This window comes from Jatropha curcas, chromosome 4 (genome assembly GCF_041381405.1).
Source record: "Jatropha curcas cultivar XTBG-Jc1 chromosome 4, XTBG_Jcur_1.0, whole genome shotgun sequence".
Taxonomy (NCBI): Eukaryota; Viridiplantae; Streptophyta; class Magnoliopsida; order Malpighiales; family Euphorbiaceae; genus Jatropha; species Jatropha curcas.
Genome location: NC_143154.1, coordinates 27,232,997 through 27,249,637, shown reverse-complemented (window position 1 = coordinate 27,249,637; position 16,641 = coordinate 27,232,997). Strand labels below are relative to the sequence as shown.

The 16,641-nt window shown below is 28.3% G+C and overlaps 1 protein-coding gene across 1 annotated transcript; it reads left to right on the top strand.

The window, feature by feature from the left end:
• Window positions 1–10,805: 10,805 nt before the first annotated feature.
• On the top strand, window positions 10,806–14,334 carry LOC105646746 (cytochrome P450 85A). The gene is made up of 9 exons (XM_037640459.2): window positions 10,806–11,385; window positions 11,946–12,267; window positions 12,347–12,496; window positions 12,583–12,828; window positions 12,928–13,014; window positions 13,117–13,195; window positions 13,694–13,800; window positions 13,927–14,051; window positions 14,138–14,334. The coding sequence occupies exons 1-9, from the start codon at window positions 11,195–11,197 to the stop codon at window positions 14,223–14,225; spliced, it is 1,395 nt and encodes a 464-aa protein (XP_037496387.1). The 5' UTR covers window positions 10,806–11,194; the 3' UTR covers window positions 14,226–14,334.
• The last annotated feature ends 2,307 nt before the right edge of the window (window positions 14,335–16,641 follow it).

The following is a 16,641-nucleotide window of genomic DNA, read 5'->3' as shown; positions in this document are numbered from 1 at the left end:
AAATTGACGTATGGGCATTGTGTGATTGAAAATTGATAAAAATTAATTATGTGTCTGATTAGAATATGTGAGTCCATAAATGAGAGCGATGACTCCAAAAAATAAAATATTGAAGGGTCAATTATAAAATCAACATTAACATAATTTGTCAACATTGACAAGCTTGTTTTCTTTGCCTCCATAACCTAGCTAGTTGCGGTGACAAGTTCAAGCACATGCAAAGGTTTAGTACTTTTCTCGGTTCTCTCTATTGTTGGCTGTCAGCTTTGTTATTATATGACCGACCTGTGCCTATTAAAATCGTTTCAAAACGACACTCATTAGGATCAGTATCGGCATGCAGAATCATGTAAACAAATAATGTCCACAACCATTACCTTACTCCAATACAAAAATAATTTTATTTTATTTTTAGTTCTTTCTTTTTAATATAATTTTTATTCTACTTTTCCATTTCATATGTTCCAATTTGTTATTCTATTTCCTTTAATTTTTGAAAAATATTATAATTTAATCTCATCTAATATGCTTCTTTTTCTATAAATATACTATTCATTTTGAATGTAAAAATATGAAATTAGAAAAAAAAAAAAAAGGAAAAAAGGTTTAATATTAGTATAGTAATAGTACTTAAAAGTAATAAATGAAAAGTGATAGAAAAGTTCCCTTAAATTTGGTGGGTGCACTCTATACGAACAAGATGAAAAGATAAAGTATAAAAGTGAAAAACTGTAATGGAGCAGAGGATTATGGTTACGGACCAGGAAGCAGTCGAGCACACGTGAAGGGGATAAGGATAGACATAGTCCTTCCCTTTCCCTTCTGCTTGCTCTTCTCTCTGCCTCCAACTTGCATATGATTTTTCTTTTCTTTTATTTTATTTTTTTTCCAATTTTAAGAGGTAATTTATGTTGAGGAGGTAAAGTTTTTAACACCAGAATCAAAGAAGAGGAAATGATTAATTAAGGTTGTTGATAAATACATTAATGATTAATTAATTAAGTTTTTAATAATTGAGGAAAAAACTTGGTTTGGGTACACAATTATACATAAACAGGCTAAATATACTCTTTATGTGAAAAATAATTTTTCCAAATTACTACATTTGCAATGTCATTAAATTTTTTTTTTTTTAAAAAAAAAAAAGTATTTTGTTGAATGGAATCTGTAAAGAAAAATAATTAAATTGGTTCAGGTATACATCTTAATCGAATGCTTTGTTTTTGATTGATTTGATTTTGGCTGTATCTGACACTTTCCCTAGATTGTTGTGTAGACTCAATTATCTGTTGCATTAATTTAGCGATAGATCCTCTTCTCTTCTCCTCGACATCTATTCTACCTTCATTCACTTTTTACTGCTTCAAGAATTTACCTATTTACTGCACTATTCCTCATTTATCAATGTTCCTATTTGAACAAACATCATTTAACTGCAACTCCATGTACTTTCAACTGTTTTAGCATTTTTGCTACAATTAATTGTTACGAGTAATATTTCTTTTTATCATTTCTGTTATAACCTTACATTTAGTTATAATTACAATTTCATTCTTATTATTTCGTAAATATTTTAAAACTATCATATTAAATTATTTAGTTCTTTTATACCAAAAAAAATTATATCACTTTAGAGATTTAGATATTCTATAATATTTAAGTATTTGGTCGTTCACATTTAATATAGCAGTACTCTTTAGTTCTTGATATTTACTATTAAATTATTATTTAGTCCTCGTTTAACATAGAAACAGAACTTTTTTTGAATAGATAATTAAATGATTTTGATGGATGAAAATCTTAATCCTTGTAATTATGATTAAATTTAAGCGTTTATATAATTTTTAATTATCTATTATATTTTTAGAATATTGCTCAATTGATTATTGAATTAGTAATGAATATTTAGAATAAGATTCTAATATTATGTTTAGTGAACCATAAAGAAGCACAATTAAAAATATTTTTAGTATAATATATCTAAAAAATTAATAAAAATAAAACACAAATTTATCAAAATCATAATAATTTAATTAAAAATATAATACGGTTAATACTAAATTTATATTTTATGGTTTGATAGTTATAAATTATAAAGTAGTAAAGCAAAAGAAGGGAAGGGAAGAAGGTAAAAAGGAGAAGAAAAAAAGGGACAAATAGGAAAGAGACAAAGTGGGTGAGGAAATATCAGAGAAAAAGACGAAGGAGAAAAGAGTAGAGTGAATAAAACAGGTGCACGTGGACAGAAGTAGCCACACGTGCACTCAATCATCATGTCCGCTTTTCTCTTTCCCTATGAGGGGATAAGATGTTATGTTTAGCTGACATTCTTTTATCCAACCGTGGGCCTCCTCCTCTTCCATTTGGATTGTGAGTCTCAAGACCTCTCATTTAATATTTTTTTATATTAATTAAATGGTAGTAATTCTCAATAAATATATATTTTTTTATATTTTTTCACTTTTCATACGAATTAAAATCATTTCAATTATAAAAAAATAATGTATTAATATTCATTTAATTGAAAAAAAAAATTTAATGTACATAACGAATAAAGTTAAAATAAATAATTGATATTATTTAAATAAAAAAATAAAAAACTGTCAATTTTAATCAAACAAATGAAGTATGAAATTTATAATTTGTAAATAGACTTGATTTTATTGGTTAAAAGCAAAATAAAAATAAAAAAAAGGTTAACATGCATGATTCCTTTTCAATACCTTTCAAGAAGTTTCAAATTTCTTTCCAAGAAAATTATTCATTAGATAGTGCCAAAAATGAGAAGTCATCAGGTCACTTGTCTAGATTTAATCATAACCAAAAAAATTTTGGTCCCAAAAAAAAAAAAGTGCATTACTATTTTTATAAGAAGTCAAAATAAAAAAAAAATAGGAAGAACTAAAAATATATTGATTAGAAAAATATTTTATTTATTTATTACGTAATAGAATAAATTATAAATATGGTTACAATGCATACAAGAAGATAAGAACATGCATTATCTTGGAAAAAGAAGAAAGCAAAATCTAAAAATTTTTTATTCTCAATTAATTAATCATAAAAGAAAGGGACAAAAATAGTTTTTACTTTCTAGCAAACAAAGAAAAAAGAGGGACTGATTTCAATCAAATCAACCTAGTGTGCATATTTCAATTCTGTGTTTGACTTTTTTTTTTCTTTTTTTTTTTAAATCTTATTGATAATGGTAATTTTTTTTCATTTGAATTAATAAAATAATTTCTTTCATTGAAAAAAAAAATTACATATAGGAGTAGGTGCATGAAAATATGTAGTCACAAATCACACGTGTGGATGCATAAATGTGTATGGGGGAAAGAGAGAGAAAGAGATCAATAATTGGGAAGAAATAATGTTGGGGGAAAAGGAAGGAAAAAGAAAAAGTAGAAGACGACAAAAAAGAGGTGCTCGTGCAACAACTTGAATTTTCAGACATTTGTTCTATTATTAAATCATCCCTATAATGTCATCATCCATCTGCATGTGTGCTTCTGTATTTTCGTACACCCATTTCCTCTCTTTTAATTTTTAAAAACTCCCAACTAAGGAATGAAATTAATTATTCAAATTTTAGAACCCAATTTCCTTTTTTTTTTATATAGTTTCTATTTGACTGATATTTAAATTTATTTATTTCTTCTCAAGTCTTTTATATAGATTAAATTCTTCATTTGAAATTAACGTAGAACAATACTCTCCTCATATTTTAATATAACATATATAATAAAATAAATTTGAGTCTGTCTCGCTCTAAAAATTAACTCAAGAAAAAGAGATTTATCCAAATTTTAATTCCGAACCACCGTGGTCCAATAATTGATATAATTGTATGAATTATTAGTTCAAATAGTTACATTGAGTTATTAGTGAGTAATGGACAAAAATGAATAATTGATGTATATGGTGGGTAGAGTGGGTAGTTAAGAATTTATTATAAAAAATAATTTATCAACATTCCAATCATAAATTACAAATTGATGTTTCATTTTAAGTAATAAATTTATTAAACATTCCAAAAATTACAAAGTTTTAAAAAATCAAAATTCAATTCTCAGTTGCTCAGTCAAACAAGCATTAGAACACTCTATTTCTCATACTGTCATTCAACAATGCCAAACTTTGGTTATGTCCTTCCTCTAATTTATTATTATAATTTTTGAAAAATAAATGTTTTTTTTTTTCTGTTATATTTTTCCCCCATCCAAATTGGCAGTGGCAAGTAGAGAGGCATGCCCCTGTTTTTGGTGCACTCAAAGCAAAGTGCCATGATTGACTCTATTATCCATCTCAATCTTCTTGTTGGTTCTCTGTATATCATTTTGTTTTGTTTGCATGTAACAACCAGCCAATATGTCGGCAATTTTTCTATAAATTGATGGCATTCATAATTTCCTTTTACCCATTCTTATTTATTTTTCAAAATTGCAACAAATTATTAAAATTAATTTTTAAAGATGGTTTTAATGCCATTTGTCATTTACACTTTTTATCCACTTGTAAGGACGAGAACAATCTCAACTTATATACACACACGTGTGCGCCAGATGAGCATTAAAGTTATTGATTTTTTCTTAAAAAAGTTGAATCGTAGCACTATAAATTTTAATCATTACATAATAGATATTGTTTTTTTAAGCACAGCTTTATATTAATATAATTGCTTAATCTAATCAGTTTGGTCAATTAGTATGCAAAATGCAATAAATTCAAACCAAATTAATTTTCTAAACCTAGAATTCCTCATCCACACGACATCTAAACACACCACATTTTCAATTTTTAAGACTTCAACCAAACTTTGTCTTCTTTTTATTACAAACAACCCAACAATTGTTCATGAAACATCAATCAGCCACAGGAAATTAATGCATTTTACCTATCCATTGCCCAAAATGAAATCACTACACTCTTTTCTGAATTATTTTTTCCAATATCAAAAATTCTCAAAGAGTTAATCAGCACTAAACATTTAAAAACATATGTTACGATTCAGATAAGCATTTGATTATTGAACTTTTGACTTGGCCAGAATGATATAAATATTCAATTATTCAACTTCTAACCTAGATAGAAGAATGATATATGCAATAACGTATTCGTTTTGGTTTTGTACTCTGGTCGTTTTAGTCACCTCTATCTACCTAGCTAACTTCATATTCATATGTAATTAAAGTGTAGCTACCCCATAATTTTTCTTCAAAATTGAAAATCCTTCTTAATTTCTTCTTTATGAAAAGGATGGTTGAACAAATTTGTCACTTTTGAAATTTATAGGGATTTGCATGTTTTGCGTCAAATCGTTTTCGAAGGATCCTCCAGTAGATCCACACTTTTCTTCAAGTCACTATCGAATTCGTCTTTAGAGCCATGTGAAGACAAGACATCAGCTTCAAGAACCAAGTCAAAAAACAGAAATGAGAGGGTAGTGGTAGCTGAATACCTAAAGAAAATGAACAGAAAAATTTTACAAGACATGCTATGTCTCTTTATGATCATGGAACATGTTTGATTAGACTTATTATGGATTTCCTGTACGGAGCCGCCCAGTAAGAGATCAACATTTCTATGCATCATCAATTTGCTTCTTCTTTCTTTCTTTCTTTCTTTCTGTTATAAACCCCACAGGGGTTGGAGCTCCCTTTCTTGTAGAAAGATATGGTAGCTAGGGGGTCTTTTTTTTTTTTTTTTTGGAAATATTATTGATTGGATTTTGTATTTTGATTCACATCTTGTTTTGGTGAATGTTAGGTTTATGTTTGTTTATTTAATGTGTGTGGTATGGAAGATTTGCACTTTGTTAGTTAACTTTCCTATGTTAGGTTCATGTTTGCTCTTTGTTAGATAAGACATTGAACTAACTATCATAATTAATATTAAAAAAATTATATATATTTTTTTAAATAATAAAATTAAAATTAAAATAGACAATATTTCCGTCTGAAGATGATTTTGAAATCATTTAATTGAATTACACGACAAAATAAATTTTATAGATATTCTATACTTGCATTGTTTTTCTGTATGACATAAATATTTAAGTTCCCACCAAGAATATGATGCATTACCAGGATTCCATTAATGAAAGAGTTTATTAAAGCAAATAAAAAATCAAAAGCCAAAAAAAAAAAAAAAAAAGTGAAAAATAAGGGCTAATGTCCAGGGCGAAGTTATGTGTTGGGGGAGGTATATTTATTTTTCCTTTAGCAATGTAAGATTTGAACCTTAGCAAATCAGAATTTAGACATTTTCAACTATTTTACCCCTTTCATCTTTAAAGAGTACTGCTATATCCCGTTATTTTTAATTCTTAACTTCGCTCTTATTAACGGCAGTCTCAAACTTTAAAATCAGGGTTTGATGGATTAGAAAAGAAAAGAATTTGTTTCTTTACCGGTTAGGATTCATCTTTCAAACTTAAACATGAAAAAAAAAATCGTTTTTATATGTCAATAAAGTTATAATAACAGGTACTATTTTAAAATAAATTTTTGAAATTTGAACAATCCAATATAGAATATCTATATTAAATATCTCTCAAGTTCGAGGAGGGGAGAGAAGAGAAAATAAAAAAAGAAAAAATAAAAATGAAAAAGAAAAGAAAACCTAACAGGACTCATAGAAGAAGACAGTCTTATTCCTTTTTAATATTGAATTCAAACTCATTTAAGTTTGATCTTTACAACCCCACACGTAAGCAGGATCAGACAGGAGGACCATCTTATACTTACACTACTTGCACAGTTGCAACTTAAATACCAGAGGACCATTGGCATCTCATGCACACACATCAATGTACTTAATTTCTTTTTTTTTTTTTTAATTTTATTCTCTTCTTCTTCATCAATCTTCCATTAATGACTTCCATTTAGCTTTTCACAGTTCTGTTTCTGTGTTGGGCTCATCAAAGGACAACTTCGCCGCCTTTCTCATAAATCTTCTGGTCAATTCAATCAATTTATTTATTTATTAGGTATTCAATACCTGAAAAACTTCTGGCTATTGTTGTTAGGTGGTGATTGATACTGTTGTTGAATAGATTTTTAATAGCAGTTTTTGTTAAAATATATAATTATTAAGAGTATAATTATTTTTATTTATTATATATATTTTATAATGTATTTTTTTTAACTCTTAAGATGAATATATTTACTATTTATTATAACTATCGAGAAATATGTGATACTAAAAGTTATTCCTCTTGTATAATATAATTAAAATTAATTATTAAACAAATAAAATTAAATTGTACCGTTTAAATAAAGTCAAGAACTCTAGTATAATTATTGTTTTTTTTTCTATAGATTGTAATTGGTTGATTTTTCTAAATTAAATTAGTCAATTTTAATTTTAATTTAATCAAAATCTAAAGTTCGATAATCTAAATAATATTAAGGTTAAGATAATTTTGGTATTTAATGCACAAGTTTTCTGAAAATAATATTCTACTTCTTACTTTATTACTTGTTATGATTTATTACTTGAAAATAATTTTTTAATATTATTTTTAAAAAATTGAACCTAATTTTTATTTTTTTTATGTAACTTTCATAATAATTATGTCTTTGTGGATCATGCAATTAACCGATTTTTTAAGTATGATGCCTTAAAAATTAGATTTAAGGTTTACAGCTGATTTATAAATTCACTTATATTCCAAATCAATTAAAGCCAATCAAATAACAATAAAACAATAAGAAATGGATTAATAGTCACACAACACAAATTAGAAAAATAAAATCAAATTAGTTAATTAAAGTTGTCGTTTTAAGAAAACTCCAAATCTCCAACATATTAAGTCTAATTGATGTGATTAGCATGCAACTAATCAGGATTTTATCTCATCATTGTAGTTTTGTGGAAACCAAGTTTTTGCAAATCAGCTTCACATTTTTCCTTTCAAAATTTTGTTTACGTCGGTGTTTTTGTGTTAGGGCATGAAAAGCAATCACTATTATATTTGTGTCTGTAATGAATGTAATAATAGCTTTTTTCCATTCAAATTGTCTAACTTTCCGTTTTTTTACAAAGAATAACAAAGTATTAGCTTCCACTTGTTTCCGTAAAATAACTTGTTGAAAAATATTTTCATGGAAAACGTTTTCTTTGAAAAATATTTTTCAAATAATTTATCTTCCGCTGTTTGATTGTCATATTGAAAATTAGTTAAAAATATTAAAGTCTTTATCTCATAAGATCATAAAAAATATTAATAATAATAGAAATTTAATAATTTAATTATTGTTAAATATGAAAAGAATATATAAAAAAATATAAATTATGAAAGCCGCTGGTGGCCAGTGGTGGTGGTCGGTGGTTAATCGTGACTGATGGTAGTAATTATGATGACTAATAAATTAAAAAATATGGATTTATAAGGTTTGCCAATGTGCAGAAAATGTTTTAATCTCTCGAAAATGGAAAATTGTTTTCCTTTTAAAATGACTTAATTTTCCTTTGACCAAGAAAATATTTTCAGTTGACTTATTTTCTTGAGCACCCCAAACGATGGAAAATTATGAAAAATATTTTTCTGCAAGTTATTTTACGGAAACAAACGGAACCTTAATTTATCTTAATTTTTATAGAATTTTCATTTTAAATTATCTTAATACTTTTTTACCATTCAGTGATGTTAGTGGAATTTAATAATAAGGATAAAGAAAATAAAAATAAAATAAAATAAATTCTTTCTGAAATTCTAAAAGATGACACTAAACTCAAATAAGAAAAATCTTAAAAAAATGACAGTTTAAATAAATGGAATGAGTACTAAATTAGGGATATTTATATTAGAAGAGAATTGATAAAAATATAGACCGAATTAGAGTTACTCGGTCCCCAGTTTATTAAATTTGACAATTATTTTCATTTAAATGACATTTTTAGAAAATCAAAATGATATTAATTATTTCTAATTTTACTTTTATTGAACTTTGTCTCAATTAATTATGCATTAATCAATTAGGTAACTAAATCATTTTTTTAATTCTTATGAAAAGTAAAGAACAACGATGGAGTATAGAAAAGAATTAAAGTTTGTTTGATTTAACTCTTTGGGATGACCGAAAGCAATAAAAGATGAAAAGTATCATTCTCAGATGATCTCAGTGGAATTTCACATATATTGTAAATAGGAAAAATAATTAAGTCGTCTCTTGAAGTTTAACCAAACTAATTAAGTCATCCAGTAATTTGGTAATATTAATTAATGGTTTTCAAGATTTACCTCCGTTAAACTATTTGGTCATTTCGTCCGTTTTCTACCGATTTTTCCATTAAAATTTTTAAAAAAAGATTAAAATACTCTGACACTTAAGAAAGGTAAATAATTAATTCGTCTATGAGATTTGACCAAACTAGCTAAATCATCAATGTAATTTAACAATATTAATTAATAATCTCCGAAATTTACCTTTCTCAAATCATTTGATCATTTCGTCTATTTTCTCCAAATGTTTTCATTAAAACCTTAAAAAAAAAAAAGAACACTAAAATACTCTGACATTTAAAGGAAAAAAATCCATTTGTTGTGGAAGGAAAACGAAGTGTTTAATGATTATTTGATATTCACCCAAAAAAAAATTTTTTCTATCAACATAATGTGTCACTTTACTGTCTTGAGCCACTAACAAAAGAATGAAAAAGAAAAATAAACATCGAGTTAATTTCAATAAAAATAATAGGCATTTAATTTTAGGTATCAATATTCAAGAGAACAAATTATTTTATATACTACATTACAAACTACAACTAAAGAAATGAAAGTAGGACCATAGGAATATTAAAAATATTTTAGAAAAAAAAAATTCACTGTTTTTGCAGAAATTCAGTTGTAAATTTAATAAGACTTAACTGTCATTCCGTTATAAAGCAAATAACCTAGGTTAATTTAGTCTTTTTTTTTCTTAATTGTGATGATATTTTAGTCTTTTTTTTAAGGTTTTAACCGAAAAATCAGGAGAAAATAAATAGAATGAACAAATGTGTTTGACGGAGGTAAACCTTAGGGATCGTTAATTAATATTGCTAAATTGCAGGGATGACTTAATTAGTTTGATCATACTTCAGAGACAAATTAAATATTTTTCATTCTCATGTGTTCGAGTATTTTAGCTTTTTTTTTTTAAAGGTTTAAATGAAAAAATATGGAGAAAATGGCTGGGAAGAATCAAATGGTTTGACGAAAGTAAATTTCAGAGACCATTAATCAATATTATCAAACTGCAAAGATGACTTAATTAATTTGGTGAAATCTGAGACACGAATTAATTATTTTCCCTTGTAAACACATGAGATAATGTTGGTCCAAGAAGTCAAAATTTAAGAGCACAGTGAGTTATACTTCTCTTGGAATTACAATCCACAACTTCGAAGTGCTGCAACTACAAACAAGGGTCAAGGGCAGTCCAAGTTTCGATCTTGGGGTTGGAGAGGAAAAAAACAGAAAAAGAAAAAGAAAAAGAAAAAAATAACTCTCTCTCTCACTTCACCTATTCACATGGTAACTAGGAACTTGTCTTGTAGTGGTATTTGTAATTCCATTTGCACAGATCTTGTTGACAGGCATGTGAAGGGTACTGCCGTTTTCTTTTAGGTCCAATGGGGTGGTTTGCATGTGCTTCTTTTCATGCCTTTTTTAACTCTCTGGTTAGGTCTTTTCTCTCCAGTTTTTATACCAATAATACCCAAATCATTTCTTGGAAGCACCAATACCCCATCATAAAACAATTCTCAATTCTCCCTCTCCACAAAATTATTTATCATTTTTTTATTTTTCCCCTGTAATACAAACATTCATTCATGCCCTTCTTGATTCTTGAAGTGAGGAGTTCAAATCTCTGTTGAGTCAAAGTCGTTGGCTCAGTTAAAAAGTTTCTTAGCTTTAAAATATTTCTTTTTGTCATTTAATTTTCTCTGTAATGCTTTTATTACCCTGAAAGAACTAGAGTAGGGTCCTACCAAGTAGGGTGCATGGTCTGGCCTATCTGGCCATTCTCTCTCTCTCTCTCTCTCTCTCTCTCTCTCTCTCTCTATATATATATATATATATATGTATCATATTAGTTAGTTCAAAGGCCTATATATATACACTTGTGAGTAGCTTTAACCAAAGCAAGCCCATACCATTTACAGCTCTTTGTGGAGTGGGCTTCGCGCTTTTCCTGAAGCATCAATGGCTGTTTTCTTGGTGATTCTTGGGGTTATTCTGTTTTTGCTCTGTTTCTCCTCTGCTTTGTTGAAATGGAATGAAGTTAGATACAGGAAGAAAGGTTTGCCTCCTGGTACTATGGGTTGGCCAGTTTTTGGAGAGACTACTGAGTTTTTAAAGCAAGGTCCAAACTTCATGAAAAACCAAAGAGCAAGGTGATTCTTTATTTCACTTGATTCAAGTTATTGTATGTGCTACTCTGTTTTTGTTCTGTTTCTAATGTTTAGTGGATTTTTTTAGGTACTCTGTGTTTTTTTCTATTTAAACTTCAAAAGGTCTCCTGTTTCTAGCTTGTGCTTATATCACTTTCGAGTGACTTGTAGGTTTAAGCTCTTTTATTCTGTATTAGCTACTAATTTTTCTTTGTTTTTAGATAGCCTAGCTAAAACCCATTTGAGAAATAACAAATAAGTTATAGAATTAGTTTTAAAAGTGAAGTTTCTTTTTCTTTTATTGTTTATATCTTTTTCACTTCAATCAGAGATGGTGCTTTTTGCCCTTTTTGGTGGGTATTGGTCTATGATAACCCCCAAAAGCTAGCTATAATACCAAAAGCCAATCTTTCTCATCAAATTGCTGTTGTTAGTTACAACAGTTATAAAAGGGTTTTCTTGTAAATTTACCATATTGCATTCTCTTTTTCTTTTTTGGTTAATTACATAATATAATTCTTTTTATTAAACTTGGTTTTTCTTTAAAAAAAAAATAATTACAGGTATGGCAGTTTATTCAAATCCCATATTCTTGGGTGCCCTACAATTGTTTCCATGGATCCGGAGCTGAATAGATACATTTTGATGAATGAAGCTAAAGGGCTTGTTCCTGGTTACCCTCAATCCATGCTTGATATCTTAGGCAAATGCAATATTGCAGCAGTTCATGGCTCCACTCACAAGTACATGAGAGGAGCTGTCCTTGGCCTCATTAGCCCTAGCATGATTAGAGAACATCTTTTGCCTAAAATTGATCAATTTATGAGAACCCATCTCAGCAATTGGGATAACAAAATTATTGATATTCAACACAAAACCAAAGAGGTGCATATAATTATTGCATTAATACAAATTTTCTCTTCTCTTTTTAGTATAAATCTAAAATGTGGTTTTGTACATGCAGATGGCACTTCTTTCCTCACTTAAACAAATTGCAGGCTCTGATTCTAGTTCCATAAATCAAGCCTTTATGCCTGAATTCTTCAAGCTAGTTTTAGGCACTCTCTCATTGCCAATTGATCTTCCTGGAACTAATTATCGTCGCGGTTTTCAGGTAATTAATTAACTTTTTCCTGTTATGTTGAATGCTATATTTTGCAAGTTCTGTTTATTTAAATGTCGTTTATTTTGTTAATCTAGGCTAGGAAAAATATTGTGACCTTGTTGAGACAACTGATAGAAGAGAGAAGGTTATCCAAAGAAAGTCACAAGGACATGCTTGGTTGCCTTATGAAAAGTGAAGAAAATAGATATAAATTAACTGATGAAGAAATAATTGATCAAATAATCACCATTTTGTACTCTGGTTACGAAACGGTTTCGACTACTTCAATGATGGCTGTCAAGTATTTACATGATCATCCTGCAGTTCTTCAAGAACTTAGAGTAAGTACAAGGCAATAGGAAGTTCGTCTCTTTGATCCTTTTGCTTATAAATTTTGCATGTTTATTATGGTATTGACACTTAATGGTTGATACGTGCAGAACGAGCATTTAGCAATTAGAGAAAGGAAAAAACCTGAGGATCCAATAGACTTAAACGACCTTAAATCTATGCGTTTTACTCGGGCGGTAAGAAATATTATAATGTTTTTAGAATAATGAAATAGTTTATGAATCATTGATAAAGAAAAGTTGAACATGATTTGATTTGTTCTGGTTTTGATCATGCAGGTGATTTTTGAAACCTCAAGATTGGCTACAATTGTTAATGGGGTTTTGAGGAAGACAACTGAGGAAATGGAACTAAATGGTGAGTGGTATTAAAATAAAAAAAAAAGGTTCTCTTTTGTTGTCTTTATGGGCTCAAGAAGGTTTTTTTTTTTTTTCTTGCTTCTATTTTTTAAAACTTTGTCAATAATACGAATGATGTAGTAACACGTCACAGAAATATGATCATGTATCTTCCTTCCTTTGTGGACCTTACAGTAATATGATTTACATAGCATACCTACCAATCCAGCTAGGCCACTCTTTTGTTGCCCCAAGTGTTTTTCAAATTATTTTTGACAAGAAAGACGGTTTCTTTTTCTTTTTTTGGTGTTTAATTAGGCTCGGACCAGGATTCATACTCATAACCTTATAATATTCGAGACGAGTACTAAGTAACGAAGAAGAAAAGCTTTTACATATTATTATTACTGTCGTGCATTTGTGTTTTTTTTAGTTGGGGAAATGCTAGATTGAGGTGCTTAATTAGTGCTTAATTGTGGATTAGTGATAATATTTTTTTTTTATTTGTTAATTTCAGGATTTGTGATTCCAAAAGGATGGAGAATCTATGTTTATACTAGGGAAATAAATTATGATCCCTATTTATATTCAGATCCATTATCCTTCAATCCATGGAGATGGATGGTAAGTGAACAATAACTTCATTGTTTCATCAACGTTAAATTCCCATATTGATGAGAAAAAAAAAAAAAACCCATAATTTCCTTCAAAATGACTAAATTAGCATTTTTTTTTCTCTTTCGAATGCAGGATAAGAGCTTGGAGTCTCAAAACTATCTTTTCATTTTTGGAGGAGGGACTAGGCAGTGTCCAGGGAAGGAGCTAGGAATAGCAGAGATTTCTACTTTCCTTCACTATTTTGTAACTAGATACAGGTAATTAAATAAAAATCCATTAAATTTAATCACCAATTTGATTATGGATTATGGGTTAATGTGGATTAATGATGTTGTAATTGCAGATGGGAAGAAGTTGGGGGAGACAACCTAATGAAATTTCCAAGAGTTGAAGCACCAAATGGGTTACACATTAGGGTTTCATCTTACTAAACTAACCTATGAATGTACATAAAATATAGCTTTAGCATATCAAAAGGGTTAAGGATGTACAATGATCTTCTAACAGATTAGAAAGTGAGTGGCAATTTAACATTTCCAATTTTTGGCTTTTTTTTTGTTTTTTTTTTTTTTTTTAAATTTCTTTCTTCCTTTCTTTTCCAATTATAAATGACAAGGAATGAGTACATTGAATCAAGGCCCATTAGCCATGATGAAATCAGGTTTGAGCATTTTTGTTTCATGGGCTGGACAAGCAGCTCAGCCCACATCTTTTCTCACCATTAAAGAGATCATGGGCTTTTGAGTTGATTGACACGCAGAGCATTCAGTTGGTTCGATTTGAATAAAACCGAACAAACTAACCAAATAAACCAAAATTTTTCTAAATTCAATTGGGTTTTATATGGAATCAAATAGAACAGAACTGATTTTGTTAACTAGTTTTGGGTTCATAAAACCAATATGAACTAAAAAAATAAGGTTTATTTCTTTAAAACTTAAAACGAACAAAAACGGTCAAAACAAATTAAACAACAAACCGAGCAGGTTCGGTCAAACTACACTTTATCTTCTGAAAATACAAGGACAGGAGAGTTGAAATGTAACTAATAATGCATGCAAAGGTGGAGAGCTGCCAATAGAGCACAGTAACAGACTGTTTTTTCTTTACACGAGCGCCAGGTGTTTGAAAAAAAGACTAAGATAGGTTAATCATATATGTCTGTGGAACTGAGCCCGTAAAATGTCAAAATCAACCGCAATTCTTCAATCCCATTTTACGACTACTAAGTCTAATTCAACAAGTTGCAGCATTTTTCTTCTTTTATATATAACATTTTCAGATAGAAATTGTTAGGTAACATTTTTGTTTTTTCATGTCCAAAATAATGCAAATTCGAAGATATCTATTTCATCTTGTAAAATCTAACTTTAAAAAAAAATAAAAAATAAAAAGGGGATCAAGAACGGATGCGTAAGGAATTGAAAGGGAAAAGGAAATTGCCAAAAAGGTTGCCCAAAAGCGCAATCAAATGCGGAAAATGAAGAAGAGTTCCAACTCCAAGTCTCCTACTTAATTGACCTAATGCATGCAAAAAACCAACACACCACTTTCCATACATCATGCTTTAAATTGGGGTTGTCAATAAAATTTTATATTAATAAACAATAATAACTAACACTTGGATCATTAAAAGCCGACAATATCCTCAAATAAAATTTATCTGATTACAGTTTAAAATTTGAAATTGTCATTGTTGAGAGGACTTTATTTGAATACTATCGCTGTCTGAATAACAAAAAAAAAAAAAGACTTGTTTAAAAGATAAAAATTGAATGACAATACATAATATTTGAAGAGTTGGAAGTTTTTCCTTTCAAAAGTCAATTCTTTTTAATTTATTGGTTGATGCAAGGAAATAAATATAATTACTAAAAAAATGTCAATGAAAAATTAAGTTTCATTGAAGTATACCTTCTTAATTTGCCCTTAACAATCCATATGAAGATCACGTGCAGCTGTTGCCAAAAACTGAGAGTAAAGTGCATTTAAGGACTAATATGCAGCTGCTATGCTATGCTCTATTGAAGTTGAAGCAATCTCCTATTGATGTTGACTAAAATATTTAAAGGATGAAGATGCCTAAAGTTTGATTTAATTTATAATTGTTTTGATTTTACTTAGAACAATCAAACCCAAGATCTTTTTTTTTTTTTTTTTTTTTTTTTTTTATTGAAAAATTATACCACTCTGTACCTCTATTTCATAAAAAACACAGTAACTTTTCTTTTTCATTTCTCCCATATTATAGTTTTATTTCCCTTTTTAGATCCTATTTAATATGCATGTAGATCAAGCAATATACTACTTTTACTCTTTTTTTATATGTCGTTTTTAAGTAGTAGTTTTACAAAAACACAGTAATTATTTGTGCCTTTGTGAAGACTAAGGAGCATTTTTTTTTTTTTTTATGCTTATCTCTACTAAATGGAGCACATTATTTTCTATAATTTCCTAAAATCCATCTCATCACCTTTCTCTTTCTCTCTCTTAATTTAATAATAGATTAATTGAGAGATAATCATTGATTGGAGTAATTAGGCAAAAATTAATGATATTTTATTACTTCTTTTGTTACACTTTAACAGCAACATTTAATTTTTTTGATATTTCCATAAAAATTAAAAAAATGATTGATATAATTTGATTTTCTAAAATATATAATAAAATGTGTCAATTATCTTTCTTAAAATAAAAGGTTTGATTTAATTCACAAAACACCTAATAAATATGGGTAAAACTGAAAAAAATAATCAATACACTCTCGAAATCTAGATGAGCACTTAAAAGTGAAACATGGTAAAAAGTTCATTTATTACTATTAAAGTGGGATGGAGTGAGTAGAAT

What these genes read in the sequence shown, in the direction of transcription:
- LOC105646746 (XM_037640459.2), top strand. Translation starts at nt 11,195, where the DNA reads ATGGCTGTTTTCTTGGTGATTCTTGGGGTTATTCTGTTTTTGCTCTGT. An exon ending in ATGAAAAACCAAAGAGCAAG is followed by an intron (nt 11,386 to 11,945) that starts GTGATTCTTTAT and finishes AAATAATTACAG; the next exon opens with GTATGGCAGTTTATTCAAAT. An exon ending in TTCAACACAAAACCAAAGAG is followed by an intron (nt 12,268 to 12,346) that starts GTGCATATAATT and finishes TTGTACATGCAG; the next exon opens with ATGGCACTTCTTTCCTCACT.